Genomic DNA, 24,116 nt, shown 5'->3' with positions numbered 1-24,116 from the left:
TTTATAAATATACCCTCAAAAATTCATAATTTTAAAACTTTTCGTTTTTGAGATATTTCAGGAAAAGTACGATAACCTCAGCTCCAGCCCCATACAAAATGAGCACAAAAAATCAATGCTGCCGATTAATGACCGTAACTTTTTTTTGACTTTTTTGTCGGCCATAGCGCACATTATACTTTCGTAGATACAACTATAAGGAAGATATATAGCAATTTTGGTTGAAATCCAATTATCTGTTTTTGAGAAAATTGACCTTTTCCTAACCCGCAAAAACAAGTTCATTTCGCAGGTGCATCAAATCACTGGAACCAGCGTGGAACCAGTCAGTGTTGAATAACACCATTTGGACTTTGGCGGGACTTCAAATACTTGCAGAAAATAACTTAATGAAACAAATATTACTATAATTTAAAATTACATTTAAATACTCTATTTATATATATGTATGTCGGCGCACACTAAGAGTGTGTGTGTGTATGTTGGTGTGAGTGTGTGGGTATGCTGTTGTAGGAATTTCACCAGAGGCTTAATTTCATCATTATAGGAATATTGCATCCATGATACAATTATACAAGGTAGTGCCGTCGTACGCCTTTTCGTTCGGTTACAGAGTGTTATCGCTCAGTGCGCTCGTGTTTGTTGAAGGGAAAGTTTGTATGTGGACGATTTTTTCCCTAAATATTAACCCTTGTGCAAGACAAAAATGTCAGATTGCAATTATATTATACATATATTTGAACTTTATGATAGAATTAAGAACCTGAACAAAATAATTAGTAATCAAAAACAAAAGTAACGATTACTGTCAACTTCTAAACTGTAAATAATTAAATTATAAAAACATTTCAACTCTTTTTTATATAGTGGAACAATTAAACCCTATGCGCCATTGAAGGGTTAATCACAAAGCTCTACTGTCGATTCTTTCGCACTCACTAGGCGCAGTCGTTTCACTCGCACTTATATACGGGGTAGATTACGGACAGCTTTTTGACGACGGGACTACCTTGTATTATTGTATCATGATTGCATCAGTCACTAATTGCGCCGTGATTAATTGTGTGTGTATGTTGTCGCTTTAAGAAGTGTCGTTTTAGCAGGGCGACAGCGTAGTGTCGCTGTCGCCGAGTGTGGTTCGGTGGTAAGCATAGAATGAAGAAGGGACGACGCAGGCAGTTGCATATAGATCGTCGTGTGTGTAAAACCGAAACTCGCTGTGCTATTACGATGTCGGAAAATAACGGCGCTGCAACATCAGAAGTGGGATCTGGCTCGCTACCTAATGATTCAGATGGACCATGGCGAATTTTGATGGAAATGCAAAATAAAAGCTTGATCGAGCTTATTAAAGCTGTACAATCGGCGGCACCTGAAACAACAAACAAAAAAACAATTGTGCTTCCAAAATTCAACGCAGACCTTGATGGCGCCGACGCGTCGGCCTGGTGTTCAACCGTAAACATAATTTTGGCAGAAAATACTATAAAAGGCAGCGAGTTGGTAATGGCTTTGAGTGCATCGTTGGAAGGTAGTGCGTCGCAGTGGCTTCCGCAAATATGTTATCCAGAGATAATTTGGGATGAATTTAAAGAACTTTTCATGCAGCGTTTTGACATTGTAGAAACGCCAGCGGCCATGTTTTTGTCAATGCTAGCTAATTGTCCGACCGATGGCGAATGTCTCTCCAATTATGCTAGTCGTATGGTGACGTCACTTATCACGAAATGGCGTGACATGAAAGTAGAGGAAATTGCAGTTTCTGTGACGCTTGCGAAGATGGCTCATGTTGATAACAGATTGCAGCGTTTAACCTTTACTTCAAATATGCGCACCAGAAGTGAATTGCAAACCGAGCTTAAAGCATTCGCGTTCAACAAGAGGAAGAAAAATCTACAAGAAGAAATATCGTCACCTGACAGAAAGCGTTCGAAACTTTCAACAATAAAATGTCATTTTGGTGGAAAATTAGGCCACAAGATGATGGAATGTCGAGCTAAGCAGCAGCAAAATCCGTCTTCTCATGCTACAAACAGTAGCGGCAGGAGTGTATCTGGCCACCATCAAAAAGCGAATGTAACCTGCTTTAAGTGTGGTGAACTTGGTCATATTTCAACACATTGCAGTAAGCCTAAAGTGGACAAGATCAAGGATACACATCAGATGAAAAGAGTGGAGCTTTGCGAAGTTGTTGAGCCCAAAGGAGAGATGGTTCATCGAGGTGAGACGTTTATAACAACGTTCGACTCTGGAGCGGAATGTTCATTAATAAAACAAAAGATAAGTCACAAATTAGTTGGTAAAAGAATTAACAATGTAGAGATGCTGAAGGGTATTGGTAGTGGCGGCTGGATTTAATGTTATAATATCATCGGGAAAATTCGAAATAATTAGATCAAAAACTGTAAACTATTGTTCAAATGATGAGAAATTTTGTGAATTAAATACTGATCTTGTTGGGGAAGATAAAGATAAATTACAAGATTTGTTGGAAAAATATTCAAAATCTTTTATTAATGGAATTCCTTCGACTAGAGTTAGTTCGGGTGAAATGAAAATTAAATTAATAGACCCAAGAAAAATTGTTCAAAGAAGACCATATCGGCTCAGCCCAAATGAAAGAGAATTGGTACGAGACAAGATTAATGAATTATTACAATGTAAAATTATACAGCCAAGTTGCTCACCATACGCAAGTCCCATAATGTTGGTTAACAAAAAAGACGGCACTCATCGTTTGTGTGTTGATTACCGTGAATTAAATTCTAATACAGTTGCAGATAGATATCTCTTGCCCCTCATATCGGACCAGATAGCCAGACTTTATGGAGCGAAATATTTTACATGTTTAGACATGGCAAGCGGGTATTACCAAATTCCCATGCACAAAGAATCGGTAGAGTGTACAGCATTTGTCACTCCAGACGGGCAATATGAATTTTTGGCAATGCCCTTTGGTCTCAGAAACGCACCTTCAGTATTTCAACGCACAGTCATGCAAGCACTTGGAGACCTTGCAAATACGTTTGTTGTCGTTTATATGGATGACGTAATGGTGGCTGCTGCAACAAAAAGTGAGGCTTTGGAAAGGTTGCAAATTACTCTTGATTGTCTTACGAATGCTGGATTCTCATTCAATATAAAAAAATGTTCTTTCCTTAAGTCGACAGTTCAATATCTAGGATATGAAGTGAGTGCAGGTAAAATCCGCCCAAATTCGCTTAAAGTTACAGCGTTAACTATCTTGCCACCTCCTCAGTCAGTTTCTGCTTTACGCCAATTTATTGGATTAGCGTCTTATTTCAGGCAATTCATGCAAGGATTTTCCTGTTTTATGAAACCGTTGTACCTTTTGACTTCGGAGAAGAATGATTTTGTTTAGAGATCGGAACATGAAGAAATTAGACAGAAAGTTATTTCTATTCTTACACAAAAGCCAGTTTTAGTAATTTTTGATCCTCACCATCCTATTGAGTTGCATACCGATGCAAGTTCTAGGGGATACGGTGCCATCTTGTTACAAATTAAAATCAACAATAAGTCTCATGTCATTGAATATTTCAGTAAGGCTGCTTCTCCTGCTGAATCACGGTATCATTCCTATGAATTAGAAACTCTTGCTGTTGTTTTATCTATAAAACATTTTCGCCATTATTTATTGGGTAGAAATTTTGTTGTCTTCACTGATTGTAACTCACTTAAAGCATCAAGAACTAAACAGGATCTGTGTCCCAGAGTGCAAAGATGGTGGGCGTACTTACAGTCCTTTACATTTGACATACAATATAAAGAAGGTAAACGAATGTCTCATGTTGACTTCTTTTCAAGAAATCTGCCTTCAGCAGAGTTGACTTGCAAAATTCCGGAAAAACGAGTTAATTTGGCAGAAATATCGGACAATTGGCTTTTGGCCGAACAGCGTCAAGATTCTGAAATTGTTGATATTGTAAATAAATTGAAAGAAAATTCTCTTGCTGAGGACATTGCTAAAACTTATGAGCTGAGAGCAGGAATATTATATCGAAAAATTCAGCGAAATGGTAGAACTCGATCTTTATCAATTGTTCCTCGATCATTTAGATGGTCCGTAATAAATCAGATCCATGAGTCCATCATGCATTTGGGATGGGAGAAGACCTTAGATAAGGCCTATGACTATTACTGGTTCGATAACATGTCCAAGTACATTCGGAAGTTCGTTGAGAACTGTATTACGTGTAAAATGTCAAAGTCTTCTTCGGGTAAAGTTCAAGTAAGTCTTCATCCAATACCAAAAGTAAATACACCTTGGCACACCATTCACATCGACATAACTGGGAAGTTGAGTGGCAAGTCTGATCAAAAAGAGTATATCATTGTTCAGGTGGATGCTTTTACTAAATTTGTTTATTTAACCCACACGCTTAAAATTGATGCTGAAAATTGCATAAATGCCGTCACGTCAGCTATTTCTCTGTTTGGAGTACCAAACCGCATGATCAAGGCAGATGTTTTGCCAGCACAAGATTTAGTGAGTTTTGTTCACAACAAAAAATTAAATTGCATTTGATTGCGACAGGTGCGAGTAGAGCGAATGGACAAGTCGAACGCATTATGAGCACTTTAAAGAACTTATTAATTGCCGTTGAAACTAGCAATCGATCTTGGCAAGATGCCTTAGGAGAAGTTCAATTAGCTTTGAACTGTACGGTTAGTCGAGTGACAAAGGCAAGCCCTTTAGAATTGCTTATCGGTAAAGTTGCCCGCCCGTTGGGATTGCTTCCTCCCTGCGATATGCTGGAAGAGGTCGACTTGGCAGAAGTGAGAGCACGAGCAGGTCAAAATATTTTAACTGCAGCAGCATATAACAAGGAGCAATTTGATAAAAACAAGACTAAAGTTGTTGGATGCAAGGTTGGAGATTTCGTATTGTTAAAAAATGAAGAGAGGCATCAAACAAAGTTGAGTCCAAAATTTAGGGGGCCTTTTCAAATAACTGAATTGTTAGAGGGGGATAGATATATGGTCAGGTCTTTGACAAATAATAGAAAATATAAATATGCTCATGATGACATAAGAAAAATGCCGGATGGACAAATACCAGTTGAATTTGAAAGTTGTAATAAGGATTTAAGTAATGAGAAAGAAACTGTTGAAAGAGACAGTAATGAAAAAGAAACTGTTGAAAGAGACAGTAGTGAAAAAGAAACTGTTGAAAGAGACAGTAGTGAAAAAGAAACTGTTGAAAGAGACAGTAGTAAAAAAGAAACTGTTGAAAGAGACAGTAAGGAAAAAGACACTGTTGAAAGAGACAGTAATGAAATCATGTAAAGAGAAACTGTTGCAAGAGACAGTACAGGTGCCTTAAAGATCGTTAGATGAATCGTCTAGTAGAATGCTTCTTGCATTGAGTCTGGTGTACGCGCCCTCTTAGCGCAACGCGTAATTTCCCTAACGCCTACTTTTCTCGAACATGTGCAATTTTGTGTATCATTTGTCATTTGTTTTGTGAGTGTTGTACAAGAAAGTTGGTTTTTTCCTGCGCGTCTTTTATAAAACAATAAGAGGTAAGTTGTTAATATTATTAAACTACTATTCTAATCTGATTTAAATTAAAAAATATATTTGTATTTGTATTTATATTTACAGTTTTGAGGACCACGAAAGAGCTACGTTGGATGATAAAAATAGAAACTACAAGGCATTGTTCAGGGCGAAGAATATTGAAAACGGCGAAATAAATTAATTTTTTCTTTTAGCTATTATATTATTTAGTTATAAGTAAAACTGTTTAGATAATATTATATATAAATTTAAGTACTCATTGTATTAGTTTTAATAAATTTAATTTCAAGTATAATAAACATTTTATTTACTGCATATATTTTTGAGCGTATTTTTATTTTGCATATTCCGAACTACGCACTAGAATCTAAGCACAGATTTTCGGCAAGAGCTGCACCGCATATTTTCTACAAGAAACGTCGAGTACAAATTCTGCCAGCGCAGCCGAGGGAAATTTAAATTTCCCTTTGGCAAGAATTTATACTCGACGAGTCTTGTAGATAATCAGTTCCGCATATACACAAGACGGGACTGGAAGAAAACTTGTATATTGTCTACTAATAAAACTCAATTGGGTTTCCATTGGCACGAACCGAGAAATATGGACAACGGTAAAATTCTCAATATGGCCGCTCTGAAATGTCAGCTGTTCAAATGTAAACAAAAGTTGGCGCACAATTTAAAAACTGTACGCGAATAATATAACAACAAAGATTTGGATTTGTTTCCTCTCGTTGTGTGCGCGACTACTAAAATATATCGCTATACGCTCTTATTTTAAGTGAGCATTTTGTATTCAATAAAATCTTGACATCGCAAGGCACAGACAATCACAATTTAGTTTGCAATTTTATTATTTATTATTTATTTATTATTTATCTGTTAGTTTTTATGGAAATCAATCATCTCATCGCCTTCCGTACAATTCTTTAAATGTTTAAATGTTTTATTCATACAAATTATAGGTCTATTTCACGAATCTCCCTGGACTTTCAATTGCAATTTGTTTGGCTCAGCTCGACCTTTGAAATTATTCCTACTTAAAATGTGGAAAACTTTGAGGCCGACATATTGAGGTGTTTGCTGCTTTTTAAACGAGTCCGCAAATTTGTCATATTCGCCCTGCCTGCCAGTAATTATGTATTATAATTGATTTATTGATTATAATAGTAAAATTGTTTGACTTACCAGCTGAGATTGACATCAAATGTTCTTTACATTTGAGGTGGCGGCAAGTTCTCGTCATCGGAATCCAAGTTTACCTATAAAAATAAAATAATTATGTATATGATTTATTTGCCACGGTCGAATTGCTGACGGGTCATCGTTTAGCGTTTGGACGCTGGCAGTGGCCCAGTGGTAGTCGCCCTGGATGCTTCGAGGCTCCCAAAATGGCCTCGCCGTGAATTGCCGGCCAGCATGGAGTCTGCTTGGCCATCGTCTAGGGTGCGAGCAGTGGTTTGGGCAGCGGATGGAGCATCTGACTACTGGAGTACGCAGCCGTCGCCGAGTCTGAAAAATGGAATCTCGCAATGAGGCGACAGCAGGTATACTTACAATGCTGGCAATGGCGGCCCATCCTAAGATTAGGAGGTTTGCTGCCGCCACTGCTGGGCTTTGTGTATTTCGCTGGCGTCTCTGCTTGCATCTGGACTTTTTCTCGGCTATGTGCGCTGTATGCGATGCCTCAGCAGGCGGATCTTCATCGTCCAGCAGCCACTCCAAGCGCCTGCTCACCAGCTCCAGGCCGTTTTCAAGCGTCTCGTTTGCAGTTGCCGGCACCAAAAATTAACGTGACACCTTGTGATGGGTAAGTGGATATTGCAGCTGTGAATTTGTATGTCGCAATGGTGGCGAATCTTCAATGGTGATGATTTGTGTTTGCTGCTGCTCCGTCTGCAGTTCATCCTCTGCTAGCATTGTGCATTCAAGATGCGCCATATGCTCGTCCATGGTTACGTCAGGTACTATAATCTTTTTAATTTCAGGTGGCTGCCCTCTGATGATATCCAGAGCATCACATCTGGCGAGGAGGCCATCTCTCAAGCGTTTTCGAAGCGTATTTATGGTCGATTCGCAGAAACGTTCTGGCAGCTTTCTGCGCAGAATTTGCTGCTCCTCCGCTGTGATGTCCGGCAGTACCAGTTTTTGTATTTGCACTGGCTGGCCACGTATGTGATCCATAATCTGGTGAGTAGACCTTGTGTATATTTACGTCTCAGTTGATTGATTTTAATTTCATTAAATCTCGCAGCTGTCTGTATATCAGTTTGTCGCCGCCGCTGTGCAAGATCGCGTTCTCGTTCCTCGTTCACTTTAGCTTCATTATACTCCTCTTGTATGCGAATCAGTGTTGGTAATAAAGGCCGAATCTGTTTTCTCAAAATTTGCTGATTGTTTCTTTGGTTTGATTCAGCACGCAGGTGCTCGCCTTGCATCTGCCGCAAGTGTGTTGCATTTGTTGTATTTGCATTTAGCGCTGCGCTCAACGGCCTTATGAATTTGTCTAGCTGCTCCGTATATCTGGGCCTTTGCAGGCGTTGCACGACAAGTGGTTCTCTAACCAGCTTTGTCGCTTCTGGGTTTGGATGTGCAGCCAGAGAATTTGCAAATCGTTCGCTGGCCACATGGAACGCGCCATCAATTGTACACAGCTGGTAAGTATTTCTGATGCATTCATTTCTGAGTGTCCAAGATACGTTTAGCGATTTTCTAATGATTTTATTTTGCAGCCGCTGCAAGCGATTGATTTGGAAATTTGAGGTGAGAGCGCCCCAGATGGACAGAGCATACTTCCATATTGGCATGATGAGCTGCTTAACAATCATCATTTTGCAGTCTTTTGCCAATTTGCTGTTACGCCCAATAAGCCAGCCCAATTTAATAGCTCTTGCTTTGGATTTGACGCATAATCTTGTCCCGTGTGTGGCCAGCGTTAATTTGCAGTCAAGTGTCACTCTCAGGTACGTGTGTTTAGATTTCATTTTAATTTCATGTTCGTTTATAGTAATCATTCTTGTCCTTTCTCGTTCATTCAGGTCACGCAGCATGTATATGACATGCGCTGTCTTTGTCGCGTTGATCTTGAAGCACCATTTCTTAGACCATTTTACGAAATGGTGCAGGTACTGTTGGGTCTCGTTTATCGCATTGGCCGGATGATCAGCGGAGCACATGATGACTGTGTCATCCGCATATGTTGACAACAGCATCGACCTTTCGTTTGGCTCGAGATGGCGACGATTTTGCGTGAGTAGTGGCAGCGGCATGTCAGAGGAGTAAATTGTATATAAAATTGGGCCCAAGACGCTGCCCTGTAGGACACCAGCTGATATGCAGCCGACTCTGGATGTTACTCCATCGTTGCATTTAACTGCAAAAGTGCGATCAGACAGGTAACTTTCAATGATTTTATATAAATTTAGTGGCAGAATTTTAAAAATTTTACTCAACAGACCCTCATGCCATACTCTATCGAACGCTTCCGATATGTCAATGTAGATGGCCGAGCAGTATTGTCGTTCTTCGTAGGCCCTTAATATATGCTGAGTAACTCTGGCCAACTGGTGCTCCGTGCCGTGCTCGGGACGAAAGCCAAATTGGTGGCTGGGCACAGCAGTGGCAAAATCCTTGTGCTCAAACAGGCGCTTGAGCAGGAGTTTCTCGAGGAGTTTTGCAAGGCCAGATATCAGGCTGATTGGTCTGTAAGATGCCACATCTTCTGGAGATTTACCTGGTTTGAGACACATAGTGATCTTGGCGTATTTCCAACATTTAGGGAAATAACCTATACGCAAAAGCCATTAGAAACAAGTTCACAAATTAGCCATATAACTTGTTTGAAGTTGAAATCGAGCCCAAATCAGATGGCTCCCACCTCAAGATCCTTCAGCTTCAAGAAATGGGTCTCCGGCAGTGGCCCAGTTGTCGTGGCCCTGGATGCTTCGTGGCCTCGTCGAGGAGTCTGCTTGGCCATCGTCTTGGGAGAGAGCAGTTGTTTGGGCAGCGGATGGAGCATCTGTCTGCTGGAGTACGCAGCCGTCGCCGAGTCTGAAAAATAGAATCTCGCAATGAGGCGACAGCAGGTATACATACAATGCTGGCAATGGCGGCCCATCCTAAGATTAGGAGGTTTGCTGCCGCCGCTGCTGGGCTTTGTGTATTTCGCTGGCGTCTCTGCTTGCATCTGGACTTTTTCTCGGCTGTGTGCGCTGGTTGCTATGCCTGAACAGGCGGATCTTCATCGTCCAGGAGTTGCTCCAAGCGTCTGCTCACCAGCTCTAGGCCATAGTCAAGCGTCTCGTTTGCAGTTGCCGGCACCAAAAGAGGACGTGTCACCACGTGATGGGTAAGTGGATATTGCAGCTGTGAATTTGTATGCCGCAATGGTGGCGAATCTTCAATACAGATGATTGGTATTAGTTGCTGTTCAGTCTGTAGCTCATCAATTGTTTGCATTGTGCACTCAAGATGCGCCATATGCTCGTCCATGGTGATGTCAGGTACTATAATCTTTTTAATTTCAGGTGGCTGCCCTCTGATGATATCCAGAGCATCACATCTGGCGAGGAGGCCATCTCTCAAGCGTTTTCGAAGCGTATTTACGGTCGATTCGCAGAAACGTTCTGGCAGCTTTCTGCGCAGAATTTGCTGCTCCTCCGCTGTGATGTCCGGCAGTACCAGTTTTTGTATTTGCGCTGGCTGGCCACGTATGTGATCCATAATCTGGTGAGTAGACCTTGTGTATATTTACGTCTCAGTTGATTGATTTTAATTTCATTAAATCTCGCAGCTGTCTGTATATCAGTTTGTCGCCGCCGCTGTGCAAGATCGCGTTCTCGTTCCTCGTTCACTTTAGCTTCATTATACTCCTCTTGTATGCGAATCAGTGTTGGTAATAAAGGCCGAATCTGTTTTCTAAAAATTTGCTGATTGTTTCTTTGGTTTGATTCAGCACGCAGGTGCTCGCCTTGCATCTGCCGCAAGTGTGTTGCATTTGTTGTATTTGCATTTAGCGCTGCGCTCAACGGCCTTATGAATTTGTCTAGCTGCTCCGTATATCTGGGCCTTTGCAGGCGTTGCACGACAAGTGGTTCTCTAACCAGCTTTGTCGCTTCTGGGTTTGGATGTGCAGCCAGAGAATTTGCAAATCGTTCGCTGGCCACATGGAACGCGCCATCAATTGTACACAGCTGGTAAGTATTTCTGATGCATTCATTTCTGAGTGTCCAAGATACGTTTAGCGATTTTCTAATGATTTTATTTTGCAGCCGCTGCAAGCGATTGATTTGGAAATTTGAGGTGAGAGCGCCCCAGATGGACAGAGCATACTTCCATATTGGCATGATGAGCTGCTTAACAATCATCATTTTGCAGTCTTTTGCCAATTTGCTGTTACGCCCAATAAGCCAGCCCAATTTAATAGCTCTTGCTTTGGATTTGACGCATAATCTTGTCCCGTGTGTGGCCAGCGTTAATTTGCAGTCAAGTGTCACTCTCAGGTACGTGTGTTTAGATTTCATTTTAATTTCATGTTCGTTTATAGTAATCATTCTTGTCCTTTCTCGTTCATTCAGGTCACGCAGCATGTATATGACATGCGCTGTCTTTGTCGCGTTGATCTTGAAGCACCATTTCTTAGACCATTTTACGAAATGGTGCAGGTACTGTTGGGTCTCGTTTATCGCATTGGCCGGATGATCAGCGGAGCACATGATGACTGTGTCATCCGCATATGTTGACAACAGCATCGACCTTTCGTTCGGCTCGAGATGGCGACGATTTTGCGTGAGTAGTGGCAGCGGCATGTCAGAGGAGTAAATTGTATATAAAATTGGGCCCAAGACGCTGCTCTGTAGTTCACCAGCTGATATGCAGCCGACTCTGGATGTTACTCCATCGTTGCATTTAACTGCAAAAGTGCGATCAGACAGGTAACTTTCAATGATTTTATATAAATTTAGAGGCAGGATTTTAATAATTTTACTCAACAGACCCTCAGACCCTATTGAACGCTTCCGATATGTCAATGTAGATGGCCGAGCAGTATTGCCGGCATACGAAGAACGGCAAGTATGTGCTAAGTCACTCTGGCCAGCTGATGCTCCGTGCCGTGCTCGCGACGGATGCCAAATTGGTGGCTAGGCACTGCAGTGGCAAAATCCTTGTGCTCAAATAGGCGCTTGAGCAGGAGTTTCTCAAGGAGTTTTGCGAGGCCAGATATCAGGCTGATTGGTCTGTAAGATGCCACATCTTCTGGAGATTTACCTGGTTTGAAACACATGATGATCTCGGCATATTTCCAACATTTAGGGAAATAACCTATACGCAAAAGAATTATATATGAGTATCAAATATAGTAGAGCCTTCTGCGGCAGTAATTTTATTAATTTGTTCTCGATTTTGTCGTATCCAGGTGCTTTGGCTGGCTGCAGTGCATCAATTTCCATCTTTATTTCCGTCAATGTTACTGGCTTGAAGTTTAGTTTATGGCCTTGTTGCAACTGCTGGTGTCGCTTACACCAATCCTCTTTAATATCTGCGCGGTCTTCCTCCGTGTTTAAGAGAGCTGGAGTAAATCTGTCTTCCAGCTGGGAGACAAATACTTCAGCTTCTCATCTGTAGTTTTCGTCCACGTGATTTTGTCAGTAACATTGCCGGCCGTGTCAATAGAGATTTTTGAGTACTTTAAAGGGTGATTTGTTTGCGGCTGCTTTTTTATCTTGTTTGTCAGTTTCCACAATTTTGGAATTGTATATGGATCCTGAGTGTTTATACCCTCAAATAGTTTGTTAATGTTATTGTTGTTCCTCTTTTTCTGCGTTTTTTTCAGACGATTTTGTGCAGCTCGATAGCATTGTCTAGCCTCCGGCGTATGCGTCAAGAGTAAGTAGCGTTTGCATCGTTTTTTGTCGTTCCATAGTTCTCTAGTTTCGTCATCTAATACTAGGTTATGCTGCTGTCTCTGGCGGTTTTGCTGTCTTGCTCGCGTAAACGCGGCAGCTGCAGCTATTTGGATATTGCTGAGTAATATGCTTACAGCATCATCGATGTCAGTGGCCACGTTAATCTGTGTTGCCAGGTGAATGGAGTTTTCGAGAGACGACTGAAAGCATCTGACATCAGCGCCTCTGGCCAGCAGCCTGGAATTTACTCGGCAACAGCGCAAATTTGCATTTACATTGTCACAGAGTTCAATCTTAAGCGGCAAATGGTCAGAGCTCAGTTCAGTGCTGGATGAAATGTTTATGACGTTGCCATCAATGCCACTGGTGATGGCAAAGTCAATGGCCGACGGACGCTTCCTGCGATCATGCGGGTAGTGAGTGGCACCACCGGTGGCCAGGACATTGTACCTGCGGCTTGCATGGATAGCCTCGCACAATGCCCTACCCCTCTGGCACGCACGTGGATTTCCCTACCATGAATGATTAGCATTCCAGTTACCGCATAAGAGGAAGCGGGCCGCTGTATCGCCAGGTAAGTTGTCAATATGTTTAAACAGTTTCGTGAAATGTTCGTTACTCCATTTAAACGCCGGGCAATATGCTGCTGCTATTATAATTGACTCTTTTTTGTTAGCAGCTTTTAGCAAAATGGGTGCGCATTGGATCAAATCTTCATTAATTGGCTGCAGTGCCGAATGACTGATGCCAGAACGTACCATGAGGGCAGCACCTCCTTTGCGGTGTGTGTTCGGATTGACGGCAAAGTATCTGGCAAATCCCGGCAATTCGAACACACTGTCGTTGATTGGCGCTCGTGTTTCTGTTAGTATCATTATGTCTATCGAGTTTCGTCTGATGTATATTTCTAATTCGTTTATTTTATTCTTAACTCCACAGGCATTCCAGAAGGCGATCTTGAGGGTGTCATGGCTATCTGGATCTGGCAGCACTCTTGGAATTGAGCCTGGGCCAGAGTCCAGATTTGGATAAGCTGCAGCATCACCTATGCGATTAGGCATTATAAATCTGTTCATTTGCTGATGCGCACTCGACGTCTATACTAAAGTCTAGGTCTAACATATAGTTATTTAACTGGGAAGAACCCCTACAAAAGGTCATAAGCTTACACTTATTGCAGTTGAGATGTAACATATTTACTCTGTACCAAGATTCTGGACAATTAAGGTCACATTGTAACAGTGAGCTCGCAAGACTATCATTAAATGTCAGGCAAAGCTTTACGTCATTGGCGTACATAAGTACACGGGAATGCTCAATAACAGAAGGAAGATCATTTATGAACAAAGTGAACAATAGAGGACCCAAATGACTGCCCTGGGGCACACCAGAAGTGACTTGGACACATTTAGATACAAAACTAATATAATAAACATTCTGAATTCTGTTGGAAAGGTATGAGGATATCCACTCAATTAGGCTAAGAGGAAACCCTAAAGCATTAAACGTATACAGTAAAAGGTGATGATTAACAGAGTCAAAAGCCTTACTAAAATCGGTGTAAATGACATCCGTTTGCATTTTATTCTCGAATCCTTTAATTACAATAGAAGTGAACTCCAATAAGTTAGTAGAAGTGGATCTAGACTTCACAAACCCATGTTGGTAAGGTGAAATTATAGATTTACACAGATGTTGCAGTTGAGAAGTTATAATTTTTTCAAATGCTTTCGGAATCGCAGACAATTTAGATATACCGCGATAATTTTGAACTTTAGATTTGCTCGCTTGTTTTAGGATAGGTATAATGTATGATTTTTTCCAGATTTTAGGAAAAGAACATGAGTTAACGGATAATTCAAACAATATAAAAAGCGGTTTACAGATACTACCAGCACAATACCTTAGCACACAACTAAGTACTCCATCCGGACCAGCCGAAAAAACAGGTTTTATAGCCAATAGTTCCGTTAAAATAGAGCTTTCAGTAATTAAAGGACCAAAAATACAATTAGATGAATTTAACTGATAAGGATAAGAAAAGGAATTTTGAGAACTTGGGACAGAATATATCGTTTGGAAAAAGTCCGCAAATAAATCGGCAACATCATGACCATTAGATACTGTCATATTCTCCAAAGACATAAATGCTGGTGATGACACGGATCTACGCTTTGAGTTAACGAAGTCGTAAAATCGTTTTGGATCACGCTGAAATCTTATTCTGCACCTACTCAAATAATTCTTATAACACATTGTTATGAGTGCGAAAAGCAGCTTGAGCAAGAGAATAGCGGAGAAAATCTAAAGAAGAGCCAGTTCCCTTGAATTTTTTGTAAAATCTCGACTTACGATTTTTTAAATTCGATAATTTCTTTGTAAACCATAAGGGTTTATCAGCCAAATGTGGAATACTTGATGGAACACAAGCATCAAATAGCGAGTTTAAAGTAGAATAGAAAAATTCAACCGCTATATCGAAGTTTGTAGACAAAGAAAGTTGGGACCAGTCAGTTTGAGATATAAGCAGAGCAAGTTTCTCAAAATCGGTTTTCCGAAAACAACGAGAAAGCTCACCACAACGTACACTCGACTCTGACGCAATAAATGGGAGCTCCAACATTATTTCTAAAGTGGGATGGTAAGGGTCTTCAGGGGAAGATATAGGAGATATTCTCGATAGAGAACATGAATCTGGGTCTAAAACAAAAATAAGGTCTAGAGACCTGCTTAAGCAATTTGGAGTACCGTTAATCTGAGACAATGATACCCCGAAGAGACTATCAATAAAAACATGGGATACAGAGGGGCAAAGTCCACTGAGATTCTTGGCGGAATGCCATGACACCCCAGCGATATTAAAATCACCAAGGGCTATAAAGTTATCACGACCAGATAGCATATTAGAAATGTTATTAATAATAGAAAAATGTGCTAAATATAAAGCATCATCTGAAGCAGGGGGGATATATGAGCAAGAAATAAAAATGTTAAAACTACCTAAGGATAATCTAACAGCCACTAGCTCAATATCAGAAGTGTGCTCAATCAACTCTGAATTTAACTGAGCATCTACTGCAATTAAAACCGCACCACCGCGACGTACCTTGCGGTCACGTCTGTATACGGAAAATCTACCAGAAAAGATTTCCGTATCAAGGATGTCATTTTTTAACCATGTTTCAGTAAAGGCAATGACATTAAAAGGAAAAGATATATAAAGATATATATATATATATATTTAAATATAAGTCAGTAAGTTTACTACAAATACCTCTTACATTCTGATAGCCAAGAAGTAAAGAGGATGCTAGTTTTTTGAACTGACAGACATAGAAGAAGGCTTTGAAATAGAATTCTTGCCACTACTAGGAAGAGAAACCGGAGACCGATTTTTCTTTTTAGCAACAAATTCTTTGACTAATAGGTGTTCCGGCCAAAACTCTTTCCTGCACATCATGCTAAATTGTTCAGCGGGAACACTTATTTTAAAAGACGAAATCTCCCGTTCGTAAGAGAAATTAAATTTATCCACTTTAACCCTGGCTTGAGATTTGGACTTAATATAAGCCCGAACATCATTAGATGTCGTATCAGGGACAACTGAGGTAGGAGCTGGAGACGATTCTTCTATCGTTACAGCACTAACGATCTCAACAGAGGATGGTGATGATTGAATTTCTTCAACTGTCTCCATCTCAGTCGACAACGAAATCGAAGCCGGAGCAGGAGACTCCAATCTTAATGACGTAATGTCATGATGTGGAACATCCAGAGCTACCGAAGGTTGAGAGGACGGAGAACTAAATGACATTAATTCCCCAGCAGGTGGTACAGATAAACTTTGAACATCAACTGGGACAGAAAGCTCGATTGGGGTAATCGACAGACGCGTATTGGCCTTTTTACGCTTCGGAGACTCGGTCAAGAGCTTCATACTCTTAAACCCAGAATCCAAGGCAGAAAAGCTGTCGGAGAGTTTTTTTAAAACCCGCCAATATATCTTTAAAACCACAGTTCGCGTCTGCCGTATAAACCCAGCAATATCGCGTTCAGAGTCCCTACAGTGTTCACAAGTCCATCTCAATCCTGAATTGGCCAAAATCAAATCCACAATACGGCCGTTAAATCCAGCACATACTTCATGAGCAACGTTGTCGCATAACCAGTAACAAACAAAAAAGAAGAAAAAAAAAACTCGTCCGACTGCGACTGCGAGAGCGAGCAATTCACGTAGCTTTCTCAACATCGGCAACTTTGGAACCGGGTCGTTTTCCTTTATTTCCTTTGTGGCTTCCTTTCTCCATAATGCAACTTTTTTGAACATCAACTCGTTGCCAATTTCGATTCGTCTAGATCCCGTTTTTGGTGATGTGGAATGCCACGTGTATCTGGTACGTTAACAGATATTCCAATGCCACAGTGGGGCTCAGGTTCCACGAGACAATGAGGCCATGGAGAAACTATTTCAATCAGGGAGAGGATTCCCCAAAAATCTTCAAACAGACGATGGTAAAGAGTTTTTTAACACTCAATTTAAGTTATTAATGAAACGATATGGAATCAACCACTATTCAACATTTAGTAGTCTAAAGGCGTCATTTGTTGAACGATTTAATAGGTCATTAAAAGGCCTAATGTGGCGTGAATTCAGTTTCAATGGGACATATAAGTGGGTAGATATATTTAAAACGCTAATTTCCGGTTACAATGATAGACATCATAGAACTATACGAATGCCACCCGTTAATGTAAACACTAATAATGAGAAACATATTTTGAAAACTGTCTACAACAATATTAAAATGTTTAAGGGTAGCAAATTGAAAATGGGTGATTATGTACGCATCAGCAAGTACAAACACGTATTTGAAAAATGCTATACTCCTAATTGGACAACTGAAATTTTTAAAATAAGCAAAGTACAAAATAGTTACCCAACAACATACTTACTACAAGACTTCAATGGGAATCCAATTCAAGGTGGTTTCTACAAAGAGGAACTGAAAAAAACAAGTTTTCCTAACACTTATCTGGTTGAAAAAGTGTTAAAAAAGAAAGGCAATAGAGCTCTAGTGTGCTGGTTGGGTTTCCCCAAAACCGAAGACAGCTGGATTCATAAGAATGAAATTTTGTAATAATATAACATAAGATTGAAAACAATTTTGTGTTTTTAATTTTTTTTAAATTTATTTCAAGTTATTTAATATTTTTTATTTTTATTTATTTTTTTTTTCTTAAATTACTAATATGTACACTTAATTTTAAGCATTTCTTTATTTTATTTATACATTTTTATTTTTAATAAAGTATTGTTTTATTATTCTAATCATCTAGTTTGCTTTTTTTCATCCCATCCATTAACATGAAATGCAATATTATTTCTCTTTCATAAATGTCGATCGCACTTTCATTATTCTCCAACTTTCTTTTATTCACACTAGTTTGAGTACCGTGTGTGTTCTCTAGCTCATTCATTTGACTGCGCCAAACTCTTGACTGTGCTTTTAGAATTGATATGGAACTCTCAATTTCAAAGGGAATTATTAAATAATGTGCTCTCGCTAGAGTTGAAATCCTATCTTTTTTATTATCCGCTTATTATCCTTGCTTTTTAATGTAGTTTTTGTTCTTTCGACTGTACCTTTTTCATGCCCTCTAGACCTAAATATCTGTATACAAAGTATTTGAATAGTTCAAAAATGTAATGTCCCTCAAACAACATGCCCCCCTTATTTTTTTTATGCATATTTATTATTATTATTATTATGCAAAATTAGCACATGTGTACATACATTTTTGGGCGTAGAAAAACAAACTCAGTCATTGGTTTACTATGCAACTCATCCTTAAAGAAACCCAATCGTTTCTTATTACATTTCCTAAAATTATACAACTCGGCCAATTCATCTGAGTATTCGGACGTGTCAAACTTTAACTCCACATCATTCTGAATATCTTCATAAAAATCTTTTGTTTTTATACTGTAAATAAATGAATCCGTATCCATATAATTTAATTTTAGTGCTTTCCCAAACTTAGGTTTCAAGTAGTCATAATGGAAGTCATGCATTTTGTATTTGGACAACTCCAACACTACAAATTTGAATTGCATACATAGTTTCAATGAACTTTGATGCACTATGAAAATTAGATTTTGATATTATTATTATTTTCAATAGGATACTCCCGTTCCGTTATTATTCGTACATCCACCCTTTTTTCACTGTTTTCCATGGTTTTACCATAAACAGCATTAATCAATAATTTGAAAATAATTTTTTCAAAATTATTTTTGGCTTTGGTCCTATGCTCAGTGTTTATATCAATATATTTGAGCCAGGCTTTCTGCCTAAATTGAAGGATGGAGTGATTTTTTTTTTTTAATTTCAAGCCAATTCTCATACACTGTTTTAATGTCTTATAGTAAATGATATAGTGCTTGATGGTAGCTTGTTAGCCGGACAGAATGGTAGGTCAATATGTTAATCGTGGATTGAGTAAGGGTATTCTAGGTTAACCTCTAGAGTATACCCATACTCACTATTTTCAGGAATATTTTCTGGATTAAATTATTAAATTAAACCTGTTTCGTGTCTAGCCACTCATCGTATAAATTGTTTGCATCCACATACATTAAAAATTCCGATTCTTTAGTAGGATCGAAATCTTTTGAGTATTTGTGGTTTGCTTTTGTATGCCTATGACTACATTGCACCAACCCACCCCGAATTCCACTCTTAAAATATGTAATCATATCAATGTCAGTGAGTAACTCGAGTTCAATCTCTGTGGTTTTTAACATAGCATCCCACAACAATCCTGGTGTAGTGTAATAATGGGCGGGGTTAAGATTGTAAATTGAACTACAAATTGCTCTAAAATTTTAAAAAACGTCTGTTAACAATAAAACATCAGTTTTCAAATACAATTCTAAGTATTCCTTCAATGATCGACAATTGAAATGATGCCATACTTGGATGGCATGAGCGTAATCCTCTTCTGAATATTCTGACTCTGTTAAATTATTATAGAACATAGACCTTGGTGGGAGAGAAGTTTCTTCTAGTTTTTCAACACAATCTAAATATTCGTAGGGGAAAACACCTTTCCTGCGAAGTAGTTCAAAATCGGAATTGTTTGTGTACTGTGATTTCAGCACATTGAAATTGTCCTCACTCAAATTCCCCGACGAGTGAGTCTAGACTAGAGGGCATGAATTTCCAAAACCTGATTTTTAACGTATTTTTCCGAAGAGGGAGATATTTCGAAATTGAAATATATAATTCCTTACTTAAAATAGTTCTTTCACAAATAGAATAATTAAGAAGATTTATATTAGTAGCAAATGTCAATTAGAGTACAACTCTTCCAAAATTAAAAGATAAAATAATTTCAACAATAATAAGTGAAATTACAAGGAAAACTTTCGCTGTCAAATCTTTCGAATTTCTACATTTAAAATATATTAAAATGTATCTTACTTATTCTAGGTGATTATTAAGTTTGCCGCAGGGCATGAATATCCAAAATGGAAAATGCGGTGCCAGCCGAATTCTAATCTTAATCACTTAGAAGTAAACTTAACAGCAATTTGGCGATTGATGTTTGTTGATTCTTGTACATAAGGTTTTCATAAGGTGGAAGTGTTTTGGCTTCGTGTATATATATATATATAGTAGAAGAAGCCACCACGAAGCCAAAACACTTCCACCTTATGAAAACCTTATGTACAAGAATCAACAAACAAAACAGTTGGTGCCGTCGATCAACAAAAGCAGCTCGAATAATGCTATATATACGACTATATATATATATACATATATATATATATATATATATATATCGACGGCACCAACTTTGCGGGAATGCGAACGTTTGTGGGCAATCAAATTGCTGGAGTAGCGGAAGCTGCGTCCACAGCTGTCGCAGGTGTGCGGCTTTTCGCACGTGTGCGCCAGCATGTGCTTCTTGTAGCCGGACTTCTGTGTTAAACCCTTTCCGCATATGTCGCAAGTGAAGGGCTTGACACCGGTGTAGCTCAAGAGATGGGAACGCAGCGAAGAGGCCTGACGATACGTTTTACCGCACGTGCGACATTTGTTGGGATTGTTGGGATTGTAAAGCCTTGCATGGCCATCGTACGCGTTGCGTGTCTTGAATGAATCGCCGCAAATGTTGCACACATAGGGACGATCCTCGCCATGCAATTGCATGTGATATTTAAAGGAGTTACTCGTGCTCAGCTGCATGCTGCACATCGGGCATTGTAGAGCGGGATTATAGGATTTGCGTCGATGCTGGGAACGTTGTTTGACATTGCTTTCCTCTGTCTTCACTGTTGCTATTGAAGTTTCTTCCTCCTCTTGTTCGTGCTGTTTCTCTACATACTTCTCTTCGGGCTCAAAGTCAACCTCAAACAGTTCCACTTTGGGCGACGCGCTATCGAGACGCTGCTCGGACACTATGCTGTCGACGGTCTCCTCCAGCACATACACATATTCATCCGCAGTGGCAGCCGCATCCTCCTCTATTTGCTGCTCTGTCAAACACTTGGACAACTGCGGCGCATTCACTTTTCTCTGGGTATGGGCATGACGTTTGCGTAGCTTGAAATCTGTGCGCAATACCATGCGTTGGAAGTCGCAGAACTGCAGTAGTAGCTCCACACATTGCTCGCACATGTGCCTGGGCAGAAAGCGCTCCGATTGTAAAATCTCCAAGTTGGCGCAGTTGCTCAGCAGCGCTGCTAGCGTTGTCAGTTCGCCGGCATGGGTGTAGGGCTCGTATAGCGATAAGTAGCGGGTGGTTAATACATTGCAGGTTCGACAATTGCGTGGATCCGCTTCGTCGTCATTCATAGTGTCCTGATGTGACAAAGTTGTTGACATTGTTTGCAGCAAACCAAATTTTGTCTTGTGTTTACAGACAGAGCTCAAATAAGTGATAATCGTATTTTAAGAAATTTTGAAAGAATATGGGTATAAAATCACCTGTCTTGTATTTGAGGTTGCAAGAATTATGGGCTGCACCTCTATATCTACCTGTAAAATGACAGTGATCCTTTACTCTATCATTATCTAAAGTACCCTTACACATATGACAATTGGTCGCTTTCGTAAAATCAACTAAGTCGTTATGACTTATGCGCATTGGAACCACTCTCTTTATGTGGTTGTCACATAAATCGGACAAGTCTGACGTTATATTTTGAACAAAAGTGCGAACGACATTACCTGTCTGGCACATGCTTTTTTATAATTTTTGTGTTTTCACTTACATCTAAAGTTACTGGTTCCAATATGCATTCAAAGTCTGCATACACGACGAATGGACCTCGGGTTGGAAGTGACGGTTATTAAAGGAAATCTTCTTATCCTTCCTAGGTCCCTCGGTAACCACCCGACTGCATCTCGATGAATGTTGAGTTGCCCTCTCCTCACTCGTTGAGTATTGTAAGCATTGATTGTATAACCAACGTTTAACTCGCTACTTTATCGGTTTCCCCATCTTACCCGAAAACGTGTAAGCTGAAGTGGGGGTTTCGTTGAGTGAACTCTTTTATTTTCCTTGTTTCCATGGGGAATGTTAATGCACTTAAGTCATCCTTTACGTTGTTCATCTCATTGATGATGTGATCCCAACACCATAGCTATTGCAATGGTATGATCTATTTATTGGTTTGAGGGCCAAAATTACTACCCACTTAAAACAGAACGCATCATTGTTGTGTGCATTAACAACTGTCTTTCTATTTTTAATTTACGAGGAAGCTCAAAATGTTTAGAGTCTTTCGTCAGATCACATTTATAAATATTGAGCTCCAACTTGATGATCCGTGTCATTGTTCATTTTATTTCAACTTGAGTATCATGCAAACAACTTACATTTGCATTTTGATGATAGGTGGGAAGTCATCACCCTTTCCAAATGAGGGATCAGTGCTAAACCAGCCTCATTTAGGAATTCAACGGGAATCCTAATATTGCTCCGACATTGTCAAACATATATTAGAGAATACGTCGCTTAATATTATTACGCTCAATTATATTAAAGAGACACACGAGCTTTTGGTTATAGTCCTTTTAATTACTTAATTATTGTTTATTTCTTTATTTTGCTCGACACCAGACCACATGTAAACTCTTCAAAGATTACGGACGAAGTGAGAGAGAACACATCAATGTGACCAACATGCCCAACATTCAATATACTTATATAATATAATAAATGGTATTTTTGACTATTTCAAGAAGGGTATTCCAACAATTAACAATCTGATTGATTCTTCCGTCCACCAGTTAGATAGAGTTGTATATATGCAACTCGGTGCGGGCGTAGAAATGCCAGTGCATACCTACATGAAGGCAATGTTGGCAGAAAATGCGATATTCCCCATTGATGATGGTTGTTCATTATTGATGTTTTTTGTCTTTGTTGGTTGTTGGTTATTTTTATTGAACTATTGTGTTTAATTGCTTAATTTATTTATACATTGTTGTTTAGCAATGTATATTAAATTATGTAATTTGTTTAAACAAATTTGTTTTCAATGATGGTAATGTTGTTGGTGTCTAATTAAAAATTGGAAGTGAAGACCGAGCAAAATTGATCAATGAATGATTGTCTGCGTGCTGAAGAGAAAGTGTTCATATTAAAAAAAAAAAGTGTCTGTCAATAAATAGCAAAAACAAAAAAAAATCACTTAGAAGAAAAGTGCAAGTGAAATAAAATGTCGACTGGACGCGAAGAGCATGATTCCTTCTGAAAAATCACAAGAGTTTTTATGATTATTAATATTCCGCTTTATTCGCGAACACAAAGAGTAGGCCTAATTGTTGTTGGTACAACGAAAACGAAAACGAAAAGATAACGAGTGATGACGCGCTGATAAGTTCTTGATTTCAACTACTTTTATAATTCTATGCTAAGTTACATTAAGCCTAACTTAACTAGAGTGGCGAAGCGAGGCGAATTCGCTCAGAGAGCAACAAACGAAAGCTTTATTGCGCTCTCGCTTCGCCCTAATTCTAACAACTTCATTTGGTACTTCATGCTCTTAACTAATACTACTCAAATGCGCCAACACCGGCCCCGATGAACGGCTGTGCCTCCATACGATTGGCAGAGGCGCCAATTTGTGTATTGGCCGTTTATACAGCCCTCCTGCGCTAGTTCGCACGTCTGCGACGCGCACCGCCCCGTCTGCTCCTGGGTACACCGCCTCGACTCGACCCACCATCCACTGCATCGGCGGCTGGTTGTCTTCTGCGGCGACGACGAGCTCTCCGATTTGCAGATTTGGCTGCAACCGGTCCCACTTGGCCCGTGCCTGCAGGCCCAGCACATACTCCCGGGACCATCGCTGCCAGAACGCTCGCTTGAGCGACGAGACAGCTCGCCATCGCCTTAAGCAACTCAGACCCTCCTGGTCCGGGGTCCGCGATGCTGCCGGTGCCACCAGTGGACCGCCCACCAGTAGATGCCCTGGGGTTAGCGCCTCGCCGTCGTTGGGGTCGTGGCTTACGGCTCCTAGCGGGCGGGAGTTGAGCACCGCCTCGACCGCCACGACCACTGTCTGCAGCTCCTCGGCCGTGAGCAGGGCGTTGCCCACCGTCCGTAGGAGTAGGTGCTTTGCAGACTTCACACCTGCCTCCCATAGTCCTC

The 24,116-nt window shown here is 40.0% G+C and overlaps 2 protein-coding genes and 3 long non-coding RNA genes across 6 annotated transcripts; 4 read left to right on the top strand and 1 right to left on the bottom strand.

Moving 5' to 3' along the window:
• Positions 1-1,135: 1,135 nt before the first annotated feature.
• LOC132786888 (uncharacterized) lies at positions 1,136-5,332 on the top strand. Its single transcript, XM_060793598.1, has 2 exons — positions 1,136-3,200; positions 3,260-5,332. Exon 1 carries the CDS (start codon positions 1,156-1,158, stop codon positions 2,356-2,358), a length of 1,203 nt encoding a protein of 400 aa, XP_060649581.1. The 5' UTR covers positions 1,136-1,155; the 3' UTR covers positions 2,359-3,200; positions 3,260-5,332.
• Positions 5,333-5,358: 26 nt separating this feature from the next.
• On the top strand, positions 5,359-8,903 carry LOC132786887 (uncharacterized). 2 transcript variants are annotated; one of them, XR_009632485.1, is made up of 6 exons: positions 5,359-5,546; positions 5,629-7,354; positions 7,533-7,734; positions 7,799-8,201; positions 8,277-8,507; positions 8,583-8,902. It is a non-coding gene; the product is annotated as an uncharacterized LOC132786887 (long non-coding RNA). The 2 variants fall into 2 exon arrangements; XR_009632484.1 differs by having other exon boundaries at positions 5,359-7,354; positions 8,583-8,903.
• Positions 8,904-10,519: 1,616 nt separating this feature from the next.
• LOC132785880 (uncharacterized) lies at positions 10,520-12,347 on the top strand. The gene is made up of 4 exons (XR_009632369.1): positions 10,520-10,739; positions 10,815-11,045; positions 11,121-11,477; positions 11,538-12,347. It is a non-coding gene; the product is annotated as an uncharacterized LOC132785880 (long non-coding RNA).
• A 28-nt stretch (positions 12,348-12,375) lies between these two features.
• On the top strand, positions 12,376-15,142 carry LOC132785881 (uncharacterized). The gene is made up of 4 exons (XR_009632370.1): positions 12,376-12,429; positions 12,494-13,023; positions 13,129-13,313; positions 13,389-15,142. It is a non-coding gene; the product is annotated as an uncharacterized LOC132785881 (long non-coding RNA).
• Positions 15,143-16,801: 1,659 nt separating this feature from the next.
• LOC132787873 (zinc finger protein 675-like) lies at positions 16,802-21,310 on the bottom strand. The gene is made up of 2 exons (XM_060795211.1): positions 20,309-21,310; positions 16,802-16,912 (listed from the first exon to the last, which is right to left on the bottom strand). Exons 1-2 carry the CDS (start codon positions 21,308-21,310, stop codon positions 16,802-16,804), a joined length of 1,113 nt encoding a protein of 370 aa, XP_060651194.1.
• Positions 21,311-24,116: the final 2,806 nt, after the last annotated feature.

The sequence above is a fragment of the Drosophila nasuta genome, chromosome 2R (assembly GCF_023558535.2).
Source record: "Drosophila nasuta strain 15112-1781.00 chromosome 2R, ASM2355853v1, whole genome shotgun sequence".
Lineage (NCBI taxonomy): Eukaryota > Metazoa > Arthropoda > Insecta > Diptera > Drosophilidae > Drosophila > Drosophila nasuta.
Note: the sequence above shows the minus strand (reverse complement) of the source record. Positions and strands in the feature narration are given on the sequence as shown.

What these genes read in the sequence shown, in the direction of transcription:
- LOC132786888 (XM_060793598.1), top strand. Translation starts at nt 1,156, where the DNA reads ATGAAGAAGGGACGACGCAGGCAGTTGCATATAGATCGTCGTGTGTGT.
- LOC132787873 (XM_060795211.1), bottom strand. Translation starts at nt 21,310, where the DNA reads ATGAATGACGACGAAGCGGATCCACGCAATTGTCGAACCTGCAATGTA. An exon ending in AACGTTCGCATTCCCGCAAA is followed by an intron (nt 16,913 to 20,308) that starts GTTGGTGCCGTC and finishes TGATTGAAATAG; the next exon opens with TTTCTCCATGGCCTCATTGT.